At 49.2% G+C, this 23,176-nt stretch overlaps 3 protein-coding genes across 4 annotated transcripts; all 3 read right to left on the bottom strand.

Moving 5' to 3' along the window:
- Positions 1 to 241: 241 nt before the first annotated feature.
- LOC141931738 (glutathione S-transferase theta-1-like) lies at positions 242 to 7,663 on the bottom strand. Of its 2 annotated transcripts, XM_074844268.1 has the most exons (5): positions 7,488 to 7,663; positions 4,165 to 4,252; positions 3,331 to 3,481; positions 1,989 to 2,165; positions 242 to 1,433 (listed from the first exon to the last, which is right to left on the bottom strand). In XM_074844268.1, the coding sequence occupies exons 1-5, from the start codon at positions 7,597 to 7,599 to the stop codon at positions 1,233 to 1,235; spliced, it is 729 nt and encodes a 242-aa protein (XP_074700369.1). In that variant the 5' UTR covers positions 7,600 to 7,663; the 3' UTR covers positions 242 to 1,232. The 2 variants fall into 2 exon arrangements, with proteins under 2 accessions (XP_074700369.1, XP_074700370.1); XM_074844269.1 differs by lacking the exons at positions 1,989 to 2,165; positions 3,331 to 3,481.
- A 933-nt stretch (positions 7,664 to 8,596) lies between these two features.
- DDX51 (DEAD-box helicase 51) lies at positions 8,597 to 18,974 on the bottom strand. Its single transcript, XM_074844232.1, has 16 exons — positions 18,937 to 18,974; positions 18,387 to 18,781; positions 17,771 to 18,015; positions 17,499 to 17,649; positions 15,878 to 16,023; positions 15,468 to 15,539; positions 15,180 to 15,286; positions 14,571 to 14,679; positions 13,793 to 13,938; positions 12,895 to 13,093; positions 12,131 to 12,246; positions 11,922 to 12,038; positions 10,876 to 10,977; positions 10,348 to 10,411; positions 9,997 to 10,131; positions 8,597 to 9,150 (listed from the first exon to the last, which is right to left on the bottom strand). The coding sequence occupies exons 1-16, from the start codon at positions 18,957 to 18,959 to the stop codon at positions 9,124 to 9,126; spliced, it is 2,154 nt and encodes a 717-aa protein (XP_074700333.1). The 5' UTR covers positions 18,960 to 18,974; the 3' UTR covers positions 8,597 to 9,123.
- Positions 18,975 to 19,695: 721 nt separating this feature from the next.
- Positions 19,696 to 22,264, bottom strand: LOC141931613 (macrophage migration inhibitory factor). Its single transcript, XM_074843963.1, has 3 exons — positions 22,026 to 22,264; positions 20,808 to 20,980; positions 19,696 to 19,964 (listed from the first exon to the last, which is right to left on the bottom strand). Exons 1-3 carry the CDS (start codon positions 22,131 to 22,133, stop codon positions 19,898 to 19,900), a joined length of 348 nt encoding a protein of 115 aa, XP_074700064.1. The 5' UTR covers positions 22,134 to 22,264; the 3' UTR covers positions 19,696 to 19,897.
- Between the last annotated feature and the right edge of the window lie 912 nt (positions 22,265 to 23,176).

Below are 23,176 nucleotides of genomic sequence, written 5' to 3'. Positions count from 1 at the left end.
ACTTCCAGATACAACCAGAGCTTAACAAGGAGGGAAAAAACCAGTTCTGCAAACTGGAACCCTCTTCATGGCTCGTATCTGGGAATAGAAGGTCACAGGGACAGGAGGACAGGAAGGCAGGAGGGGTACAAAGGGACAGAGGCGAGAGGTTGTGAAGAGTGCTGCACAGGTGTGGAGGATGACTCAGTGGCCACTTCCTTCCAAATCCCAATTACAAATGCAAACAGAGCTACAACACATGGCAAGTGTAACCATTAACTTTACTGGAGAATCTGATGTGACAGAAGAGTAGCGGAACATTAACTGTATTTGAGGCTTTACTCAGCTTATGTACTGCGCGCTCTGCTCACCCTGGGGCTGGCCCAGCCTTGGCAGCACTGGTCAGTGGAGAGAGCCTGGCTTGAATGGCTTCCATCGAGCTGACAAAGCAGCTCTGGGGAAAGGACAAGAGCACCGATATGGTTTGCAGAGGGAGACAGTGTGCTTGGCAGCAGCTCGCCTAGAAATCAGCTTTTCTCAACCATGCAGCCTGTTCTTTGTAGAGTATGGCATGAGTCTATGGTTGAGGATCTTTATTCACAGGACTAATCCTGTCCTTCCCAGAAGCTGGAGGCCTCACTTGGGTCCCTGCACAGCTGACCCCCCCCTCCCAGGCACTGTGTCCCATTGCTTCCACAGGTGACACAGCAGTCTTTATCGGCCAGGTGGCCTGAGAGCCCTGGCAGGGTCCCCACCAAGGGCTGGGTCTTCACCTGTCCCTCTACTAAAGAGCAAAAATCTTCCAACTGAGTGTGTTGCCAAGTGAAAGCCATTTTCAATGATTTTTCCTTGTTTCAGACAGATTTGCTCTGCCATACCCTCAGGAAACCTTTGCCCCTTCTATAGTGCTGTGACCTGGAAAACTTAGAACAGGGATGGAAAGGGCAGTTCTGACTGGCCCCAGTTCCCACATGGACCGAATCGCCTCTGTTCTCAAGCAGATCCAGTGGTGTAGGAGAAAGAAAGAAAAGCCTGTAGAGCTACAGCTCACATACCTGTAGTGGACAAGGGGAAAGCAGCTCACTGCGGTCTGGTTAAGACGCAGTTTTCTTCCCTTCTAAGTTGCAGAAAGGCTGTGATTGAAGTGCATTTTATGGAATGGTGTTTCTGTATGATTTTTAGAAAAAATACTGAAATACTACAAAACGCCTACACAAAATAATCCATTTTACTTATACTATAACCCCCTAATTCTAGCTGGCCTGCTTGAGGAGCTGGTGCTTGAAATGCTCCAGCAGTTCGGGTGCAATCTTATCGGCAGTCAAGTTCTTGGCGTTCAAGATCCCTTCATGGGCTTCCTGGAAGAGCTGCTTCCCCACCGCTTCCTCCACCTGCCTGCGCCACTCTGCCAACTTCGGCCTCTCCTCAAACAGGTCATAGCCAGCACCCACGGGCTGCAGAGACAGAGCAAGAGAACGCAGGAGTGAGTCAGACAGCACACTTGCCAGTGATGGGACCAGACTGAAGCACAGATACGCTTTTGGCTCAAGGCGGCAGACAGCTGTCACATTAGGTGGAGTTCATCTCTGGTTCTTAGCTAGTAGGAAGCAGGTGTTGTCATCCTCAGCAGCTGCTGCCCCCTGGGATGTGCAGCGAAAGAGCACGGCCATGGCTAACCCAAAAACTGTCTAATGCAGAACACAGAGGTCCATGCACACCAACACATCTCTTCCAAATATCTGTACTTTCTCTGCCTCGTTTGTAATTGATCTTTTTTTCTGAGGAATTCTGTCCATACTTCCATAGCGAGAACTGTCTCAAAGTAGGTTGTTCCCTGGCAAACTCAATTATGGTCAAAGTCAAAAAGGAACAAGATTTAATTCCACTAAGGAGTTAACTGTAGGGAGAAAGATCTACCATTAAAGAGGTGGTGGTGCTGCAGCTACACCTTGGCCTGGCCTGCCTGAAACCCAGCGTGCATAACCAACAGTGCTGGGGTTGATGCTCACCTGCATGAGCTCCACCAGCGCTACAAGGTCTGCCAGGGAGACCTCGCTGCCTGCGATGAAGGGCTTGTCCTGCAAGAACTTCTCCTCAAACTGGTTCAGGACAATGTTGAGCTCTTCAGTAACACTTTCCAGTTTCTCTGGAGGAAGTGGCTGGCCTGTGAGGAGAGGCAGCAGCACCTGTCAGGGAGAAGAAACAAGTTGATTTTTACATATTTCCCTCCAAACTTAGTCCGCACCCTCCCACTGCCTCCTTCTAAAAATCCCTCACCAGCCACTCATGAGAACAACTGGTACTGTTAATCTCCTCTGACAGATTAACATTAAAGTCAGTCATTAATTCCTGTCTGTCCTTGCCTCCTCCCTAGAAACTCTGAAATTTCAACCATGAGTCTCCTCTCAAGGGAAGACTGCATCATCTGCAAGCAACTACATTTAGTTTTCCAGCGGGAGGTTCGCTCTTTCCACGAAGCTGGGCAGAAGGCAGTGAGCTGTGTCTGGTGTTAGCTGCTCACCCAGGACGGGTTTGCTCTGGAGCTCAGTGCATGCACAGAGCTGTGGCTGCAGCATGAAGTATTCGGATGTCCTGGTTTTGGCTGGGATAGAGTTAATTTTTCTTATTAACTGGAATAGTGCTGTTTTGGATTCAGTATGGAATTTGGTATGAGAGGAATGCTGATAACACACTGATGTTTTCAGTTGTTGCTACAAGATCAAGGACTCTCCAACTCCCCGTGTCCTGCCCGTGCGCAGGTGTGCAAGAACCTGGGGAGGAGCACGGCCAGAGCACGGGCCCCGAATTGGCCAGTGGAATATTGATATCATGTAACGTCAGGCTCAGTATATAGAGGAGGGGTAGCCGGGAAGGAGGGGGTTCTCTCTCGATTTTGGGATTGTGGTTCCGGGATCTTGGCTTTTTCCAGGATCGCTGGTCAGGAACGGGCTGGGTATCGGTCAGTAGGTGGTGAGCAATCACAGTGTGCATTACCCATTTGTACTTTCTATTAATGTTACTATTGTTTTATTTTATTACAATTATTACACTGTTTTTATCTCAACCTACGAGTCACCCTTTACCTCTTCACGTCTCTACGCCATTCCCTGGGGCAGGGGGGGTGAGCGAGCAGCTGTGTGGTGTTTGGCTGCCAGCCAGGTTCAAACCATGACATCAGGCCACTTCAGTTAGGCTCAGCTGAGCAGCCAAGTCAATTCCAGATCTAGTTTTGTTTCTATCTGCTACCTAGCTTGTACATTTGATTAGAAAGGCCCTGCACACAGGAGGTACTTCCTGGGCCATTGCACTCACAGGTCTTAGCCGTTAGTTTTCGGTATGTAACGGTCTTACCTTAGTTAAGAACAGCTTGCTTCCCTTCCCACGAATGTTGACGTGCTGCCAGGACAGGTACTCATCAACCCGAGCCCTTTTCTGCAGATCAGATGGGTACCAGTGATCAGGAGTCTTGAATTTCCGGGCCAGGTACAGGAGGATTGCAATGCTGCCCAGAGAGCAAGGCAGACTGGTGAGCTGATCATCTGAGATTAAAGCACCTCCTTCTTTCTTCTTCCCCCAAATTTTGCACTGCTGGACCAGCCGCAGTACAAACCTGATCTGATCCAGGTACAAGTGCAGGACATGCAGTTGCCAGCTAGGCACAGCACATGAGAGAGTTTGTGATGGCTTGACTGGCTGCTTGTGGACAGCAATTGTCTGACACAGCCCAGTGAGAGACATGGCCTGCTGGTACAGTTACCCCATCAACATTTTTGAGCAAATAAGAGCCACAGAATGAGTTTATACCAAATCAGAGCCTTGTATTGCCCGGCCATCCAGCAGTGGGTGCCTTATGTCAGATTTACTGCATCGACCTACAGCCTCCAGCTGAAGGCAGAGAGCTGGAGGCCACATGGACAGGTACTGAAGCTCAGAAACACTGCCTGCATGCAAGCTAGCTCCGAGCAGCAGCTCACAGATTTTTCCATAAACAATGCTGTTCAAGTTGCTTACATGAGAAAGCTTTTCTTGTAGCAGGTTTATGTTATGTACAAGTGGAACAGATAGGAAGGAGGCAAACAACTACCTGAGCTGGAGTCCCAGAAGAGACTGCACAGAGCACTGGCAGAATCCAAGCATTAGGATAAACAATACTGCAGTAGGGGGTTGAGCTTATTTGAGCCTCACCTCTCTGCTAAGGTGAAAGAACCATCCTTTAGTGCAGGCACCTTCATCAGGATGTTCACCTTCCGGAACTCCTCCGTCCTGTGCTGCCCTGAGAAGGAAAGGGAGAAGTTTTACTTGGCAGTGATGCTCAGTACCTGTCTGCAAATACCTGAGGAGTCTGTGGGGACCATTTGGCCTCGAGTTCCTGGTTTTGATTGTACAAATACAGTCTTGTTTAAGTTTATAAGCAATCAGAAAGGGTGAATAGGGGGTTTGCCCTGTGATGTCAGCTTACTTGCTTATTGCCTGCATACCAGAACCACCTCTCGACAAAGGTCAGAATGGTTAAGAGTCCTTTCATGTCAACAGCGCTTGTCAACTCAGGACTCTGTCAGCTCTAAGTTTGTGCCTAGAGGTACCTGTCCTGTACAAACCCAGAGTGAACACCGAGTGCCTTGGAAGAAAGGGATCTCGGTATCAGAAACGTGAACCACAAGGACAGTGAGACAGCAAGTTGTTTTTTTTTTTCCTGGAAGATAATGTAATTTATATTCAAGTCTCTTTTTAGTCCTCAGATGAAAATAAATTTCTAGGATTCTATACAAAGCCATGGACACTTCATTACAGATCTATCAATCAGCTCTGGCTGTGGGTTTTGCGTATCTTTTATCAGAACAAATATGGATTTGAGTTTGCTTTTAAGCTATCTTATAGGTCACCCCTGAAAGGCAGGCAGAATGAACCTGACAGGAGAAGGTGCTTTGTTCATCTGAGGTCTCAGCGTGCTCCATTACGTTTGAACCCAGTCCCAGAAGCCTTGTTTTATGTGACTCATTTGTGTCAGCCTTTTCCAGTGGCTGGCTTCAGTCACATGCGTGTACATCTGTACTCAAGCTTCTCTAATGTCTAACCCTGTACCATGTCCTGCTACGTGAGTCACCCGAGAATCTCTGTGCCAGAGGAGATACTCTGGATGTGGTTTTAGTTTTTCCACTACTTGGCAAACCTGATTTGTGACTATTCCCCTGTCGCTTGGCTCACAACCTGTCCCCCCTACCCCCTTTCAAAAAGACATTGGGGTTTCCTACACACACTGTGCAGATTCCAGGTTCTCAGGTGTCCCTGGAGTGTTGTGTGATTTCTATCTGTTCTCACTCTTTCTACCCACTTCCTTGAGACCTATCCTACTGGGGGCCCAAGAGCTTTTCTAGGGGGACACAATTAACCCACCAGCTCAAATCTGAGTGTATGTTCCCTCACCTGGTCCTTACATACCGGGCAGTGACAGGTACTAGTGCAGCGAGGACACCCACACCGTGTCCCCGAGTGAGTGCTCGTTTGGGGGCTGGCGTGCCCGTACCCGGCTGCCGAGCTACGCCAGCTGCAGGTACCAGGGGTGCTTCCCCACGGCATGAGAAGGGCACGCACCGCAGGAATGGGACGCACCTCTAGCATTCCCATAAGCCAAATTACCCATCTTAAATCCAATGACCAAAAGCAAACGCTGATGTCATGAGGCACAGGTCACTGGGAAACTGTTTTAATTCATTTTCCTTCCTCTCAGTTCCCCTGATACCTGTATTCCAGTTGTCCCATTCTCCCTGATGCTCTCATTGCTTGCCTGCCAGTCTCCTCTCCTTTGCACCAGTGTCTTACCACAGCAGTTCATTTATTGGGAAGGAACGGAAAGGACACTAGATGAGCCTGCCCCCAGCTACAAACAATAGCAGAAGTTTTCCCTATGAGACAGGTCGGAGGGAAGCCGCAGTGAGGTGCAATCAGTGCACAGCTAAGGTGTGCAGGGGAACACCCAGAGACTAAACCACAACACGCCTGAGGTTTGAGTCACAAGCTGGAGCCTCTTTCGTTCCTTTATCAATTTCAGCTCTAGGAGCCTTCTCAGCTTTCAATGGTTTTAAGCACTGCTTACCAAGACCTTTTTATGCCAAATACACTACCTTAATTTCAAATCCAGCAAAGCTCTGGAAAGGTTGAAGGATGGCTTTTACCAGCTTCAGTTACACAGAACGCAGATACACATCTTTGGGCATCCTTTGGTGAAAATACATGATACCTCTTGGGCAGGCTCCTACCAATTATCAGTTGGTTTTAATACAAACAACCACTTTCCCTTCTTCACTTCTCAGCATTCAGATCCCTGGTGGCTGCGTTGCCTCGCTCCACTGCCTTCACCGACTTCGCAAGCCTGTCCTCAACCCTCTCCAAACAACCTGACAACAGAGAGCTTGCCCCTATGGAACACCCCAAGGGGTGGCCGGCTGTCCTGCCCCATCTGCACATGGGGAGACATCAGCAAGCTCTGTGCATGAAGACCCTTCCCAAGGGGCTGATAACCCCTGCTAAGAGGAGGAGAAAAGCTGCTCTGCAGCAACTGCTGCTGCTCACCGGAGCGCAAAGTTTTCTAAGGAAGTTGAATTAGAGAACAAGAACCGCACACCTCGCTGTCCTCGCCCATACAAGAATATCCCATCTCTGTTGCTTTTTGTTGTCATCTAAATGGGGAATGGCCTCAGACCTAGCACATCCTTGAGCGTTTCTTCTCAGAAAAGCAGCCCTTTTTTCAGAGATCCATTTTCTGCTGGGGTGGGGCCGATTTCAAAGATACCGCACACCTTTGCAAAGTCCTATTTGCTGCAGAGGAGAGCAGGCACCCACACTGCACCTTAGTCAGGGTTTCTTAAGGAAATGAGGTCTTGTTTTTGTCTCGGCAGGAGCCTCCTGCAGCTGGAGGGCCACCACACCCTCTTGCAGCATCCCGCACCGAGGGGACGATTGAGTAACGCGGTCCCACCCGCGGCGCGGCTCCGCGCGGGGGCGGCTGGTGACTAGTGGCGGGGGGGAGCCGGGCGCCCTCCTACCCCAGGGGCTGCGTTCATGGACTTGGATATCTAAGCCCATACTTTTTTTTTTCTTTTAAAGAAATGACGTTTTGTTTTGTTTTAGAAAGAGGGAGAGAATGTTAGTATTGAACTTCAGGGCTTTTCTTTCCTGACATGCACGCCAGCTCTCTGCACCTCTAGAAAACTTGTTAGTGACAGGAGATGTTTCTGGACACGGAATCCGCTCTCTCTGCTCTTAGACTGGCCCCGGCGTGGCTGTTACAGGGACCTGGTAGCTTGGGAATGAGTGTGGGCCGGGGACTATTTCCAGGGAGCTCTTTAAGAGCAGCCACCTGTTGTTTTAAGTTTCAGGGCTATAACAGCATCTTCCACAAGACAAATATTCTCTTCAGAAATCTCTTTTAGGCAAATAATAGGAGATCCAACCGTGTGTGTGTGCCCTTCACCCCCGCCCAGCCCCCGCCGCCCCCCGGCCCCGCTCACCCTTCATCAGCTCCACGTGCTTGAACTCGAAGGGGATGTTGTTGCTCCGGGCGAAGATGTAGATGGAGCGGCAGGGCTGCGAGAGCAGGTCCAGGTACAGCTCCAGCCCCATCCTGCCACTGCCCGGCACGGCCCGGTCCGGCCCGGCTCGTCCCGCCGACCCCGCGCTCCCGGGGCGGGGCAGCGCCGGGCCCTCCTGCGGGGGCGGAGCCGCAGCCGCCGCCGTGCCCGGGGAGGCCCCGGGGCTCCCGCCCGCCGCGGTACCGGCTGCGGCCCGGCCGCGGGGCCCGGGCGCTCCGAGCAGCGCTGTACGGCCCCGGCGCTCGGGGGCGGCGAAATGCGCCCGGTGGTCCGAAAGGAGCGGGGTGAGGGCAGCTCCTCCGGGCAAAGTTCCGACCAGGCTCTGCCACCTAAGTTAAACTCGGGCTTGTCTCGGCAACTGCCCTGTATTGCTTAACTATAAGGAACACCAAAGCTGGGGTGATGGGGCGTAGGTGTGCCAAGGGTAGATCCTTGTTTTGCTCCTGGGAGAGGACTCCCCCTTTCTGCCGCTCTGAGCCCAGCCCAGGCGCCCGGGCGGTGCAAAAACCACTTCGGAGAAAGCAGGCACGCAGGAGGGAGATTCAGTGCTGTAAACCCACCCCCCACAGCTCCTGTCTTCGCAAGATGCAACCACCCTTCCCTCCCAGAATCCCAGCCCTTCATTCTGCTCCAATAATGTATTGCTACTGCTGGTGTACATTACTTTGTAAAAAAAAAAAAAAAAATAAGCCAAAGCTGGGGCATTTCTTGCTGAAGGTCTGGGAGGGCAGTTGCAGGCTGGAGCTCTAGGGTAGCTCAGCCTTCTGCCAGGGGCACCTAAAAACATCAGTGATATGTGTCAAACACCGATTTATGGCTTGCAGCAATAATAGCTGACTTCAGTATATTCAAATTAGACATCCAGCATTTCAGTCTGCATTAACACCAACCTAACACTTAATAAAGCCTGCTGTTACCACAGGTACTCAAGGTTGGAAGGAAACAATGTAGGCAAGAAAATGACAAGAAAGGTGCAAGACTTCACCACTATCTCCACCCCTGTACCCAGGAATCTTTATTAGGCACCATTTAAAAAATATATATAGTATTTATTTAAAAGTTGCAGTCACTTCAGCCTAGAGCAGCTCTTCAAACACTCTGGCTACAGGCCCTGTGCAGGTGTTTATGCAGATGCTGCTGCTTGTGCAGTAAGAGAGAGCCAGGAGTTGTCCCAGGTCAGAGGCGAGAAGGGCACAGCCCTCACCTCTGGAGACCAGCAGCTCCATCAGGCCCCTGTTCAGGAGCTGTGTAACGGCTCTGCTCCTCAGTGGCAGTGGTTTTACGTATGCCAGCAGGATATGATGTAAAGTTCTCTTCAAGACAACTCTATCTCAAAATTTATTTATTTATTTACTAAACCAGTAACTGAGCTCTGTTCACAGTGTCCGTGAAAGGGGAATGATGCCTGTAGTTGCTGACTGCAGAGATGACGAGGCTGAGGAGCCAACCGTTCAGGGATCATGTCTCATTGTTACCATGCCAGGGAGTAGTCCATGACCTATCCCATGCAGCAGCTCCAGTGCCACGAAACACGACCTTCTCAGCTTCTGTTCATTCAGGCTCGTTTCTGTGCTCGCTCGTTCTGTTCAAAATTAAAGTTGAGAAGGTGACTGAAGAAGAACCTGTCTCAGTCACACAGAAGGGACTTCAGGGAGCAATGGGACAATTTAATAATCCTTTCTGCCCCACTTCTCAAACATTCCTAGTCTACAACACAAAATCATCATTTTTCAAGGACAGACGTTTATCAGGAGTCCTCAATTCGAGAGCAGGACACTTGCCCAATCACACAGCACAGAAAGTCTATTATGGATCCCTAGTCTACCCATTTGGCAAGCTAAATGCTACCCTGCTTTTATCTGAAAGCTCCCAACCTTCCCACTGGTGTATAAACGAGGGCCTGCAGAAAATGCTTTCCTGGCTTGGAACACCCACCTTCTAGTCAGCATAGCTGTAAATTACAGTCTTAAAACTCTGTAACGACAAAACATTTAATTTCTGCATTTTGTTTGCCTTCCTCTGGGTAGTTGCCAAAATCCCAGCTCCAGAGGTAAAGAGAGGCAGAATAGAAAAGGAAACACCACAAATCATAGAATCATGAAGGTTGGAAAAGACCCTTAAGATCAAGTCCAACCGTAAACCTAACACTGCCAAGTCCACCACTAAACCATGTCCCTGAGGGCCATGTCTACATGTCTTTTAAATATCTCCAGGAATGCTGCTTACCCTTCTCTTAACAAAAACCCTCTTTTTCTCCTCCTCACCCTTTTTATAATGATGCACCCACAAATGCTGCCTTCACACTGAAATGGAAATGTCTCAGTTGAAGGAAAGGATCCTGTACGCTAATACTTGTGCTAGTCATGAGTTGCAATAAACTGTGGAAGTTGTAGTTGGATTTTTTTATTTTCTTCCCCCTTTCAATTACCTTGACTGTCTTCTCAAGCTTACACAGAGCTTCTTCATATCGCTGCACCAACGGCTTCAATGAGTTGCCTTTCACTGGGTTCTTCTTTATGTCTTGGATGCCGGCATCCTTCAACATCCGCAGAAACCTACGTTCCTGGGTAACAAAAAACAGACACAGGAGATGAGACACGCCACTGCCTGTCAGCTAGAAAATGAGCACGTTTTGGAACGTGCTGCCTAGTCAGGAAAGAATGGAAGTTTCCAAGTGCAAAACTCAGCTGACTGGAAAAGGTAGGAAGTAGCATGAACCTTATCTTCCTTATGCCCCCGCATGCATCCCTATCAAATGAATCCCACACCAACGACATACCTGAATTCTAAGGACCAAGCTGAAAGCAACACCCACTTCTCCTGCACGAGCTGTTCTTCCAACTCTGAAAAAGTAGCATCAAGTCAGTTTAGCCACACAGTCACTGCCACTGCCAGCTCCAAGAATCTGATTCTGAAATTCTCCACATTTATGAAAGTCTGATTCCGAGTCTTTTGAAGTTAGCACAGCAGGACTAGCCATATGGTACAAAGGATGAACACTGCCAGGGCTCGTTTACAGCTGCTGAGCCGCTGCCGTTTTCTGAACATCAAGAAACCCAATACTCAATGCTGTCCAGGACAGTATTTCTAGCTCCTGTAAAATATCTTTTCTACAATAGGGCGCTAATTCTGTTTCAATACTGCATTACTCTGGTGATGCTATGGGCTTAATTTTGATTAGAAAGCTATTTGCCTATTAAAGTAAAACATTCAAAGCTAAAAACCCTTTTAAGTGCATGTCACCTTTGCGAAATATTTCAAAGTAAACCAAGCTTAGACATTTCCCTTTTACTCCTGGTTGTCTTACCGGTGAATATACGTCCTGATGAACTGTGGTGCATCGTAGTTTATTACGTAATTCACTCCTTTAATGTCAATCCCTCGTGCAGTGGCATCTGTGCTGATTAACCTGGTTTTGAACGGATATATAATCATTTTCAGGTAACATCTCTTGCACTACACACACAAGTGAAACATGAGTGAACACAGCACAACTCTTGCTAATCTCTGTTCAAACTGGGCAGCCAGCCTCTGACCTCTGAGCACGACAGCAGCATTTTAAGTCACTCCTTATTGTCACAGGCATTACTAGCTGCCCGCAGACCTCCAAGCATCACTACAGACTTGTCACCTACTGTTGTGCATGAGAAGTTACTGGGTGTTTCCAGGTTCTCCAAGCATGTGACACTAAGCCAGATGGCACCCACCACATTGAAGGTTACAAACCTGCGAGCTATCTGAACAACTGAACACAGACAGAGAGGTGTGAAATTCCTCCAAGCTTACTAAAGTAGTCAAGGAGGAATTTAAACACCAGGTTTGGATAAAAAGAAAATCCAGAAAATAAGTATTTACCTTCTCAGAGACATTCCACAGATGCAATTCCATATAGCTACCAAAGTCACAAAGCAAATCAAACACATGGATAGAAGTAAACGTGTATGCCAGTCTGATCAGGGATTTCTTTGGTAGGAAGCACTAATACTATATATAGTTCTAGCACCAACATCCATTTTCTTTCAACAAGTGCCGGATGCCAAGCACACACATTAAACTTAAGATTTTCAGAACTGTATGTGTTTTAGGCAACTATATGAACAAGCAGTTACATTTACTGCTTGTTATAAAGTAACACATAGAAATTCAGATTACAGCTAGATTAGAACAGGCCAAATTACACGCAGGGTAAACAATCCAAGTCACAAGTCCAAGTCACACCCATTTTGCAAGTTGGCTCCCGCACAGTGTTTTACAGAGGACCCTGTTTAACTGTGTTCTTGGTTCTACCTAGCTCTTCACACTGGCAATAGCCTATGTTGGAAGACATGCAGGAAACTTATTTAAGATGCTTACAGTTGTATTTTCCCTTGTTCAAATTCCTTCATGGTTCTCCGTCTCTCATTTGGAGGTAACCGAGAAGAAAATTCAGCCACAGTGACTCCACCAAAGGCCTGAACCAGCAGGAACAATCTGTATGTAAATGGCACAGAAACAGTCACTTCATTGCCCCTGTAACATTACTTGACAGATACCTACTACAGTGATCTCATTAATGTATTCACCTGTGAGAAGCTTCCCTGGAGTTGGTAAAGCACAACACGCGGGAAAATTTCATTGTCAGCATGAAATGCAAGAGGAGCAAAGGCTTGGAATTCAGGTCACAAGGCACATAACATTGCTGCAGTCGACAGGGGAGAAGTTCACAGAGAAAAATTACTTCTTGCCAAGGCTATCTTCTCTGAAACCCACTACCTGTCCATGACCTACACAGGCTTAGGTGTTCTACAACTGACTCATAGCAGCAAAACCAGACCCCCACAACGCCATCCCCTTTAGAATAAATCACAGTTACAGGCTGGGAGGATACCACACAAGGTGGAGACAGGAGATCTGTGCTGTTCTAATGTTGTCACTTCTCCACAGCAAGTAACAACATGCACTGCCTTCTTGCCTACGGGGTGACCTGTATCTACATGCCTTGAAATGTATGTTATGTGTAGGGACAGCTGATAAGTGTTACTGTATTATTATTACTTCATATCTCCACTCCCCATTGCTGGTAAACCTAATTCTGCATGAAGAGAGTTTAATTAAAAAAAAATTAAAATCCAGTCTTAACCAAATCAACACTAAGTAATGAGAAAACAAATGTGCAGAGGTAGAGCTCTGGGTCATAAATACTCCCAAAGCCACTTTTGCCCAGCACCTCTGTAACACAAGGAACCATAAGGAAAACATATTTGTTTATAGGGTTAAAACATAACTAGATACTCCAGAGTTAAACAAATCTTAATGTATAATTTATTCAAGAGAATTAATGTCATACCGATAGCCCCTCAGGGAGTGTGTATTTCTTATTAGTATCCTGTTCAGTCTCTCTTCCATCTCCGAGCGTTTTTTTCTCTGAATAGACAGACGTGAAGAGGCGAGGCTGGAATAAGTCCAGCTGCTGCAGTTTCTCTGGGTCCTGGGTCAGCGTGGCTGAAAACAGCAGTTTCTGTAAGGGTATCTGAGGATAGCAGGAGCTGAAATAAACAGCACACAGAAACCGATCTTTGAGGATGGAGTAAAGGGGTTCCTCCAGATGAAGTTACGAGGGAAGCAATTAACTCGTTTTGATGCTCTTTTCCTGCCCTGGGCCCTTCCTGTACGTTCTTTTCCACCCTTGTTTTATGGTGGAGTTCACAGACAGAACTGATCAGCGCTCTCAACCAACTGCACAACCTGCATCTGTTTCCCCTCCACACATCCTTCCATCCTAGTTACCCCCGTCCTCAGTCTAGTTGCTTCCTTCCTTGGTTGTTGACCTCAGTTTCTGACACATTTCTACCAAGCTATATGAAAACAGCAGCTGCACATAAGATAATTCCAAGAGTTTTCCTTCAAATCCATTACTGAGCTTGCCAGAGGTCATTACTATGGTTACTGTGCAAATGAATCACAGACTTGCAATATTTGTGTGTTCTTTTGATGCTCTTTCAGTCTAGTTAAGGAAAGCTTGGAGAATACAACACTTTGTCATTTAGACTGAAGCCTTTCTCAGGTATGAGCTGCTCACTACCTGCTTTTTCAAGCTTTGGAAAAGCAGCTGCCTTACTTTGGCAGACATCTCTCAGAGTAAGCAAGCTTTGGGAGAGCCTGTGAAAGTACTGCAAAGCAGGGCAGTGACATCTACGTGCTGGTGTCTGTGCTACCAGTTCAAAGAAATGCATTCTGCAACTTACCTGGCTGCTGTTATAGGCCCTGGTTTGGTCCTCTGAAAAAGCATGTTGGAGCCAGAGTCATTTTCTACTTGGAATGCAGCCTTGACAATTTGGTTCAGGCAGTTCTGGTGCATGTCATCGATCATACGGTCAGCTTCATCTACAATCTGAATTCACAAGGATGAAAAGCACCTCTTGTTAAATACTGTCTAGCACTGGGGAGCTTTTAATTTCCTTTTGTATCTACAAGTGAACCAGAATCTAAGATAATGGAAGCTTCTAGTCAACAGAATTACTTTCTTTGCCCACCCTTCCTCAAATGAAGGCAGAAGTTTCTACCCCAAAACTGAATTTTGCTTTTGTTTCAGTGGCTCAGTAGCCAGCCTGACACTCAAACTACACACAAGTTCATCTGCATGTAAATCCAATCCATGTCTCCGAATAAGAGATAAAAATCTCCATATCCTAAATAAGATTTCAACTACATCTCTGCACAGACTCCCATATGGCAGAAGCTACTACAGTCTGATTATTCATCTTGACCTTGACCACTAAGGCTTTACTTCGAGTTTGTGTTTGCAAGAGGCTAAGAGAGAAGGGGAAGTGAGTAGATGCTTGGGTGTCACGAGTCGGAATAAAACATCTCATCTTGAGACTGCTGCCTGAGCAATCTGAAGTGCAGACCAGGCCTGCACAACAGTTTAACAGAGATGTATTTATGTACCGTGCCAGAAGAAAGCAGGGATTACAGGTGCAACAGACCTGGCAATAAGATGAGAGACCTGTGGAGTTGACTCACCAGGAAGCGAAGCTGCATCAGGCTGAACCCCGGGGTCTGGCTAATGTGATCTGTGAGCCGCCCCGGTGTAGCCACAATAATATCAGCCAGGCTGCAGTAGCCTGTCACTCTGAAAGAACAAGCAGCTCGTCAGTACTTTTCTCCCTACACCATAAAGCATGTAACAGAGATCCTCGGTCAGCAGAGTTTCCTACTATTCACTTAATTGAGAAATAGTAAAATTCAAACACACATTTTACTTCGAAAAGCATGCAAAGGCAGTGCTGAACACTAAACCCTCATTTTAAATAAAAAATGTCATTCTTCACTGCTCTTAAAAAAGCTTAGTTGCAGCAAAATCCCGTAACAATCATTTGTACCTGTGAGTATAAGGTAAACGTTTGCATTCTACTCAGCTGGTGAAGAACCCCCAAAATCTAGCAGAACATAACAATCATAAAAGAGATAGCAGCAGGCACTTTGACAAAAAACAGGGTCTAGCATATAAATCAACTATGCAAAATCATTATTGCACGATGGTGATGCAATAGCCTATATTTTGACTTCTGCTTACTAAGATTAAATAGCTTACAATCTCTATAAACCTTATCAAAAGACCTTTTAACCTACTTTTTCTGGACAAGCATCTCCTGTTCCTTTGCAAAAGATTTCTGGCCAGTAATCAAAACGACCTTCAGACCTGTCCCATCAGTGTAAATGTTGAACACTTTACTCACCTACAAAAAGATGGGCTTTGTTAGCCACAACAAAATCAGTTAAAGTAATACTTCCCATTACGCTAACAACATCAAACCCACTGACAGGTCTTCAACCCGCTTCACAGAACAGCCAAAGTACTGACTGCACCAGCCTTTCCCTCGGCCCGGCTCCGCTCGGAGAGAAGCTGGAGTCACATACCTGCTGTGCCAGTTCTTTGGTGGGCAGAACAACCAGAGCTCGTACTTGGCAAACTACTCGGTCTAGCAGAACCTGCCAAAACAAAAGGCCAAATGAGTCCCTGAAAGCAGCGGGGAGAGAAGGGGGTTCTTGTATCTAATCTAGTGAGAAGAGATGGGCTTGACACATCCTTACGGACTTCTGCGTTTCCATTTTACTCCCTTCCACCCTCCCAACTGCTCATGCTATGGCTGTTGTCAGAGAAAAGGAGTGGGATGCTGAGATGAAGGGGACTCGTACAGCTCCTGCAGACAGCTAAGCTAAAAATCTGCTTTGCATCCACAAATTCCTTGGCTTTCTGACCTACTTTTGCTTGAACAAAAGCAACCCCAGCATTTTCCCTACAGATATTTCACTGGGGGTAAACTCACCTGTACTATGGGTATGACAAAAGACAGGGTTTTACCACTGCCAGTAGGTGCAGAGACACAGATGTCCCTGGGGCGGTATCCTCCCTGCCCCATCAAATACCCATTGGATGCACTCTGTAGAATAGCAGGAATCACCTCTGCCTGAACTGAACAAAAATGGAAACAAATATTAACTACACTGTTAACTGGACTAAAACCAGTGTATCCAGAAGAGCAGTTAAATACAATGAAACTGTTCCCACACCTGTTGTTGCTATAGATATAAGAGAGGAAGAAATCAAAACCAGTTGTTAATCAAGATGCTATCTGGTTTTACCTGGTTCTTGTTCACTCACAGGAGCTTAGCACTGAATACAGATTTCCCTCTCCAAGAATTCAGCTATTTCTAGTGCTCAGCTAGGATGTTAATGTCTTAAATATTGTTTTCAACTCACATCTGTCTTCTTGTTCGCATGTTAGGATGGCACTGGGCAGATTTAAAACCTATGAATATTTGTCTGTAAGCATCCTTTCTCTGAAGTACAGACTACTCTTATATAAGACACAGAATATGCAACATGGCAATGCAGTCTTACCGACCAAGGAGCAAAAGCCTCCTGTAGGCTTTGGAGTCATTCAAGTTTGCTGCAGGACTGTACAGAAGGTCTGAAGCAAACAGTCCTGTACAGACAGCAGCTCTGGCTGTCATCCATGATCTCTCTCCTCTCCCTGCCCCTTGACGAGCCCTGACAAACTGGCCAACTTTGGTTTGCCTATGAGGTTTAGCAGCCAGGGGTTCTACCTTCGTGACAAGACCATGCTCAGTGATGCATATGACATCAGACTTCGGTGGACACCATCTCGAGCATGACACTGCTTGATTCATCTACTACCAAGCCATAAGCTGGACTTCATTTACGAGAAAATACAAGTTGCTATAAGCAACCTGTTAGGATCTCCCAGGACAAAATGAGCAACAGCATTTACATTAAGATGTTATGTAACCACATACTTAAAAAGAGAGGATGCATGCTGGCTTTCCAACGTAACCTTGATGAGCCTCCAGAATCAGCTGGACCAAGTAACTGACTGAAGGTCAGAGATCCCACCTTCTTCCCTCTTTTTCCATTGCCTCATCTCCTTATCCCTGCTACCAGCTGCACTTTCTATTTATTTAGGAGCTGGCACTTATTGTACTTGTTTGCAAAACTGATAAAATGATGCAAAACCAACAGCCTTTTTTTCGCTTGAATGGCTTTCTGCTGCTTTAAGGAGCTTGAACAGGTTCCCAGAGAGGTCTGATTAGCAGCTAAGATGGAGGAAGGTAAGGAACTAAAGCACAACCCTGGCATAAGGGGGGGAAAACAGGAGGACACAAGTAAGACCTCCCTCTTTCGCCAGCTGTAAGCTATTACTTCAAGCCATTATATTTTGTGGCATTTATGACTAGATAACACACTTCAACTACTCAGTCTAGGTAAAGCTTTAAGATATGAAGGGTCAAAACTAGTAGAATCAGTTTGATGCATTAAACTTGGTTTTGTTCTATGTTTTACTTCACCAACTGCATAAAATATACAGCAACAGACTGCAGGAACTACATGAGCCACTTTAGAAAGAAATAAAAGCACTATCAAGGTACCTGGAAAAAAGGACTCTATCCCATTCGTTTGCAGTTTTTTCAGCAGCCGGGGATGAATTCCTGGGACATCTCCAATGGGAATTAGATTATCTTTGATACGTTTTTGTACTAATTTGGGTTGAGCAAGCCACTCTGGTAAGAAAGGCTGAACCTGAGGTGGGGGAAAGGAGAATAACAAAGTGTTTCTGCCATCAAACAGACAACACCATACATAAAATAAGCAGATACATGTTCCTTCCTGACCATCATCAAAATTCAGTCAAGATAGCTACCTTCTGCACTGGCTTTCTGTCGTAGTCTCCAAGAACCACCAAACTGGAGGCTGGAGGATTTGCCTCTTCCTCCGAGGCTGCTAAGAACAGCTCCTCCTTTGTGCTTTGATTTCCTTCAGCTCTTTCACTGTTCTCTTTCTTCCTTGTTTCAGATCCCTCTGTTTCCTCATCTCCCTTCTTCCTTTTAGAAGACTTATTTTTAAGTTTGCTTCTGTTTTCCTGTTGTTTGATGTCTTCTTCAGAATCTGGAATTTGGGTAACAGGAATACAAAGCTACAGGTCAGAATGTGCTACAGAAAAAGGGATATAGGGAATGACAGACTTAAGCAACAGCTTGCAAGCTTCTCTTTCTTCCTAGATCCAAGTGCAAAAGCCAAACATTTCTTCGTTGGTACAGAGGCAACTGAAGACTGAGGTGACGTGCATCCCTCCTTCCTTTACACTAAACTTATCCTCAAAGTTTACAATGCAGAGCTTTCCCCTAACAAAGGAATTACTTTGGGAATGTATAAGCAGATGAAAGCAAAATTTACCATCAGGTAACTTGTGTCTACTTCTCTGTTGAGAACTGTCAATCACAGTGAACTTAAATCCTATGACCTCAGTTTGTTGTTACCTGTTTCACTCTTCTCTTGCAGCACTTTCGATTTCCTTCTATTTTCTTTCTTCTTCTTCGATGGAGTGCTGCCATCTGCTGCCTCCTCTGTATCCGCCCTTTCTTCAGAAGAGCTGCGAGGCTGTAGTTTCCTCTTTAGCTTCTGTCGTTGTGCACAGGACTGCTCTTCGCTCTCCCTCTGCCTCCTTCTTTTTCCTTCACCGCCGGGGCTCAGCCCTGCGCCCCCTGGGCCGGCTCCTCCGGACAGCTCACCTTCCCCTCCTCCCTCGGGCTGCGCCTCCTGCTGCTTCTTCAGCTGCCGGGCCTTCGCCTGCTGGCGCAGCCGCTCCAGGAGGACCCGAGCCCGGTCCTCCGCCTCGGCCCCCGCCTCCTCCCGCTCCTCCTCCCCGCCGTACCTGAAACGGTCCAGACAAACCCCCCTGAGGCACAAGCCGCACGCCCCCACGGGGCCCGTCCGGCCAGGCACCCGCCGCTCGAGCCCCTGCCGCGGGGGGACGCCGGGGCGCAGCTCCCGGAGCCGGGGCGAGGCAGGCCCCGGGGCCGGGGGTACCTGTGGATGCAGAAGAGCGCCATGGCCGCGCCGCGCGGGCGCACGGAGATGACGTCAGCGGAGGCCGCGTGGCGCGGGGCAGCGGCGGAAGGCTCCAGAAGGCGCGGGGGCGGACGCGCGCGCCGCCTGCCGGCTGGGGAGGGGCGGGCAGCTGAGGGGGAAGAGGGAGAAGGGCGGGAAAACGCTGAGGGGAGAAAAGCACCTCAGCCGCGGAGCCCCCAGCCCCGAGACACTGAGGCCCAGGAGAGCACAGCTGCCCCGTGGAGACAGACCAGCAGCCGGGACAGAGGCTCACCACAGCTCTCACAGCACTAAGGGCCACCCCTGCCTGCTCCAAGGGAAGTCGGCGTAAGCAACACGGGTAGCAGCATTTCGACTCGGTGAGCAAAAGCACCCCTTCTGTGCTTGGCCCCACACGGCTGGCACATTGTTAGAGGAAAGCCTGAAGGAGCAGGCACAGGACTGGCCCAAGGACTGCTTCTGCTGTGGCAACAGTGGACGCAACCAAAAAAACCCCAAACCAAACTCAGAGCAACAAGAAGCCCTGAAGGCACCTACAGCCTCTGGAGCACAGCAAAGTAAAAATAGCCCTGGAGTGCTGTCAGGCACCTGCCACTCAGTCTAACCATACTGTGAAATACTGCGTTTGAAAAATAGAAGCAAACCCACAGTGTTCCTCTTGTCTGCTTTAGGAGTGAAACAGATATGTTGCTGATTGCCCAACTCCATCCCCAACCTGCCAAAGCCCACACCAGACAGTTTATTTCTAAACCTTTATTTGTTTTCTACACAGAGAAAACAGAGGAATGTTGAAGCAGCAATATTTAAACACACTAGCAAGGAGCCATCAATCTGTGAGAGTGCACAAAATGCAACACAGGGCCATTTGTGCAGTGGTCTCTGCTAAGGGGCAGGATGAGGGTAGGTCCAGGAGCAGCCTCTTCAGACAGATGGGAGAGCTCTACGCAAAGGTGGAGCCATTCCAGCCCACATTGGCAGCATTCATGTCAAAGTAGTTGATGTACACCCTGCAGAAGAGGCACATGAAGACACAAACAATGACATTATTAACTCATTTATATAAGTAATGAGTGTGACAAGACAGGGGACAGTGCTTCCCATTCCTCAGAAGAAATTTCAAGTTTCATTTTTTACTGAAATCTAGCTAACTTCTCTGGTAGAGCCTCCAAACAGTTTCTCAGAATTGTAGGGTTTTTTTTTTCTTTTTTAAAATACAACATTCTTCAGTCGGGGACTGTCCAGACACCAGACAGCTTTTGGTTAGCAGCGTGTCAAGAATTTCTGGAGATCAAAACCTTTTGTTTCTGAGCACTGCAGTCCTTCACACGTGTCAGACAGACAGGCAGCCTTACGAGAGCCAAGCAGGCCCTCTGGGCCAGCTCTGCACTTTCTCCTTCCAACCCCAGCACATCAGTGGCAGCAGGTTCTTCCCGTCCTTCGCTGCTGCATGCAGACACTCTTGCGGCTCTGCAGCCAGTAAGGGAGCTGTTCACAGCCTGATGGTTTCTACTTTGTCTTTCAGCTCCAGCCTGTTACTGCTCCTCCCTTGTGCTTTCAGCATCCCATCACCAGAGGACATCACACTCAGCAGCAAAAACCACACTGTACAACTTGTTAGTCCTCTGGGATTTCTCCCTACTCTGAGAACAGGAAGCCATTTAACAGAAGACTCTCAAGGCTAAGATGTAGGCATCAAACACTTAACTGGACATGAAAAACAACGCAAATTATCACTTGATATTTTCTCAAACACAGGGACTTATTCCTGGCTTTTTGTATTTTCAAGTAAACTTTTCAAAGCAGTTTCAGAAAGCCAGATAAATATGGTTAAAATCATGTCTCAGCCTCACCTGTCTGCCGATACATGCAAGTGCTTAGAGATGAGATCACACAGGAGCTTGGTGTAGGTCTTGTTCTGCTGCCCTCCTATCTTGCCGATGCTGTAAAGGCTGCAGAGCGCGCAGGGATCGGTGGAGCCCCCGAAGGACATCATCTGATCAGGTATGATGTGCACAGCAATGTACTGCGGTAAGAGAACAAACGGTTACAGCCTATCTCGCCTTCCCTCTCCTGATGCAAACTTGCTGTCGGTACCAACTTTACTCAGGGCAGCCGTGTGCTGTACGGTGGCCCAGGGCTGGGGCCAGGCAGCTCACCAGTGCTGCCCTCTGCGCCCTTCCCAGGCTCTGGGGAAGCACCGATGGCTCAGTCGCTGCAGCCCCCACGGCTGGCACGGCAGCGTGTGCTGTGGGGATCCCCCCGAGCCTGGCTCCCAGCTTTAGGAACGAAGGTCACGCTTGTGCAACGCCGCAAGCGAGGCAGGTACCCCTGCCCGCCACAGCACTGCTGCTGAGGGGCAAAGCACAGGCGGCTGGGGATAAAGGCCTTAAAACTGTATTTACACGCCCGAATCCACACCCTCAAATCACGGACTGAGCCATCGGGGCCGTCTAAGAACCTTGTCTGCAATTCAGCCTTATCGGGCTTTGACTTCCCAGGCTGCAGCAGTCTGGCCCAAGAGGGGCCGTACCCGACGCCGGGATAACCGGGAGCAGCCCGGAGGAGGGGCCGGTGTCTGCCAGGCCAGCGGATCTGTGGCAAAGCGAAGCGGCAGATACCGAGCTCTCCTCCGGTAGCGATCCTGTAGCGATGCGAGCACCGAGCTCCCCGCCGGTCAGGCTGCTGCTCCGGGCGGCCAGGCCGATGGCGGCTCAGGGACGGGCCGCGGCTCCCCTCGGCCCCCGCGGAGGGCTGCCGGCGGGAGGGGACCGGGCACAGGGCCCTTCCCCCGGGGCCCGCAGTCACGCCATGCCCGGAGACGCTCCCCTCGGCGGCCACGGCGCCGCCGCCCATCCCCGCTTCGCCCCCGGTGCGCAGAGAGCTGGCGCGGCCCCGCAGCCGCCCCGCCGGGGCCTCCCCTCGGCGCCGGGCCCGCCGCCCCTCCGCCGGGCGCCGCACACGTGCTCGCCCCGCTCCCAGCCCAGCACCGCCGGCCCCATTCTGGGGCAGCCCCCGCTCCCGCCGGGCCGCGGCCCTCCGGCAGCACCGGCGCCGCCGCCCGCCCTCACCTGCGCGGGCTTGCCGGTGGCCTTGGCCAGCTGCTGGGTGAGGTCGCCCAGCAGGCTGTCGGGCACGGCGTCCTTGCAGACGTTGGTCTGGATGGCGAACATGGGCATGGCGGCGGCAGAGAGGGGCGACGGGGCCGACGGCAGGAGCGGAGCGGCGGGAGAGTGGACCGAGGCGGCGGCGGCGGCGCTTTTAGTGCGCGCGGGGCCGCGCCGGCCTTAAAGGGGCCGCGCCCGGCGGGAGGGGGAGGGGAAGGGGGAGGGAGCGGGCTGGGGGGAGGCCGCCCCCCCACCTCTGCTGCCCTCGCGGCGGCTTACGGCTGCCCTCCCGCGGCAGCGTCCCGGCCAGAACTGCCCCCCCCCCGGCCCGCCGTTACTCGCTCGCTCCGTTACTAGCAGGGAGCGGGTTTGGAGGGGATGGTGTAGGCCCCTCCCTGGAGCCGAGTCCTGCCGCGCTGGGCAGCTCCTGCATAACCCGGTATCAGCGCATGTGGAACGGCCGCCGGCGCGCTCCCGCTGGCTTTTGCAGGATCAGGGCCAAAAAGGGCTTAGAGGCCCCAGCTTGGCAGTTGCAAAAAGGGATATTAGCCCTGGCTCCGGAGGGATTTTTTGCTGTTGCAAAATAAAGGCACGTTTTTACGTTTTCTGGTGCATAGCTTTAACACAATGTAAGCAGAAACGTCAGATTTGCTGGCGTGTTAATTATTCTCTAACGTTTTTCAGTCAAATTGAAAGTGATTTATTACTCCTCAGCATCCTCATTTTCATATTTTTCTATTGGAAAAAGGCAGAAGTGATTTTTTTTGCTTAGAAATGAAATGGTGCATGTCTCTTCGGAAGCGGCCTGAGAGATGAGCCTTACGCAGGGCTGTGTGATGCAGTGCACGTAGGCTGCAGAGGGCACGGCTCCCCACCCTGCCGGGCCTTGAAATGACTCATGGGAAGTCTGAAGAGAATCAGGCCCAGAGCCTTCTCCACAGACGTTTTACACACAGAAATCGAGCATGTGTTGATTTTTAACAAAGTCCTAGCACTGCTGCTGCTAGAAAGCTTGACCGAACATACATGTTACACATGTGAACACAACAGCCCTGAGGGAAGAATAAGGGATGGTATTGTGTGGGAATGCTGAGAACTGGCAGGACCGGAGCATG

Source organism: Strix aluco, chromosome 18 (genome assembly GCF_031877795.1).
Source record: "Strix aluco isolate bStrAlu1 chromosome 18, bStrAlu1.hap1, whole genome shotgun sequence".
Lineage (NCBI taxonomy): Eukaryota > Metazoa > Chordata > Aves > Strigiformes > Strigidae > Strix > Strix aluco.
The sequence above is the reverse complement of the archived record's forward strand: the minus strand, read 5'-3'. Positions and strand labels throughout refer to the sequence as shown.

Bases quoted from the DNA above. Each gene is read 5' to 3' on its own strand.
- LOC141931738 (XM_074844268.1), bottom strand. From the start codon at position 7,599: ATGGGGCTGGAGCTGTACCTGGACCTGCTCTCGCAGCCCTGCCGCTCC. The intron at 2,166-3,330 runs GTAAGACCGTTA...TCTCCCTGACAG, and splicing joins GCAAGCTGTTCTTAACTAAG to GTGCTGCTGCCTCTCCTCAC. The intron at 1,434-1,988 runs GTGAGCATCAAC...CTGTCTCTGCAG, and splicing joins CGCTGGTGGAGCTCATGCAG to CCCGTGGGTGCTGGCTATGA.
- DDX51 (XM_074844232.1), bottom strand. From the start codon at position 18,959: ATGGCGCTCTTCTGCATCCACAG. The intron at 15,287-15,467 runs GTATGTGACTCC...ATCTTTTTGTAG, and splicing joins CCAAAGAACTGGCACAGCAG to GTGAGTAAAGTGTTCAACAT. The intron at 13,094-13,792 runs GTAAGTTGCAGA...TGTTTATTTCAG, and splicing joins GGGCCTATAACAGCAGCCAG to CTCCTGCTATCCTCAGATAC.
- LOC141931613 (XM_074843963.1), bottom strand. From the start codon at position 22,133: ATGCCCATGTTCGCCATCCAGACCAACGTCTGCAAGGACGCCGTGCCC. The intron at 20,981-22,025 runs GTGAGGGCGGGC...CTCTTACCGCAG, and splicing joins CCACCGGCAAGCCCGCGCAG to TACATTGCTGTGCACATCAT. The intron at 19,965-20,807 runs GTGAGGCTGAGA...CCTCTTCTGCAG, and splicing joins TTGCATGTATCGGCAGACAG to GGTGTACATCAACTACTTTG.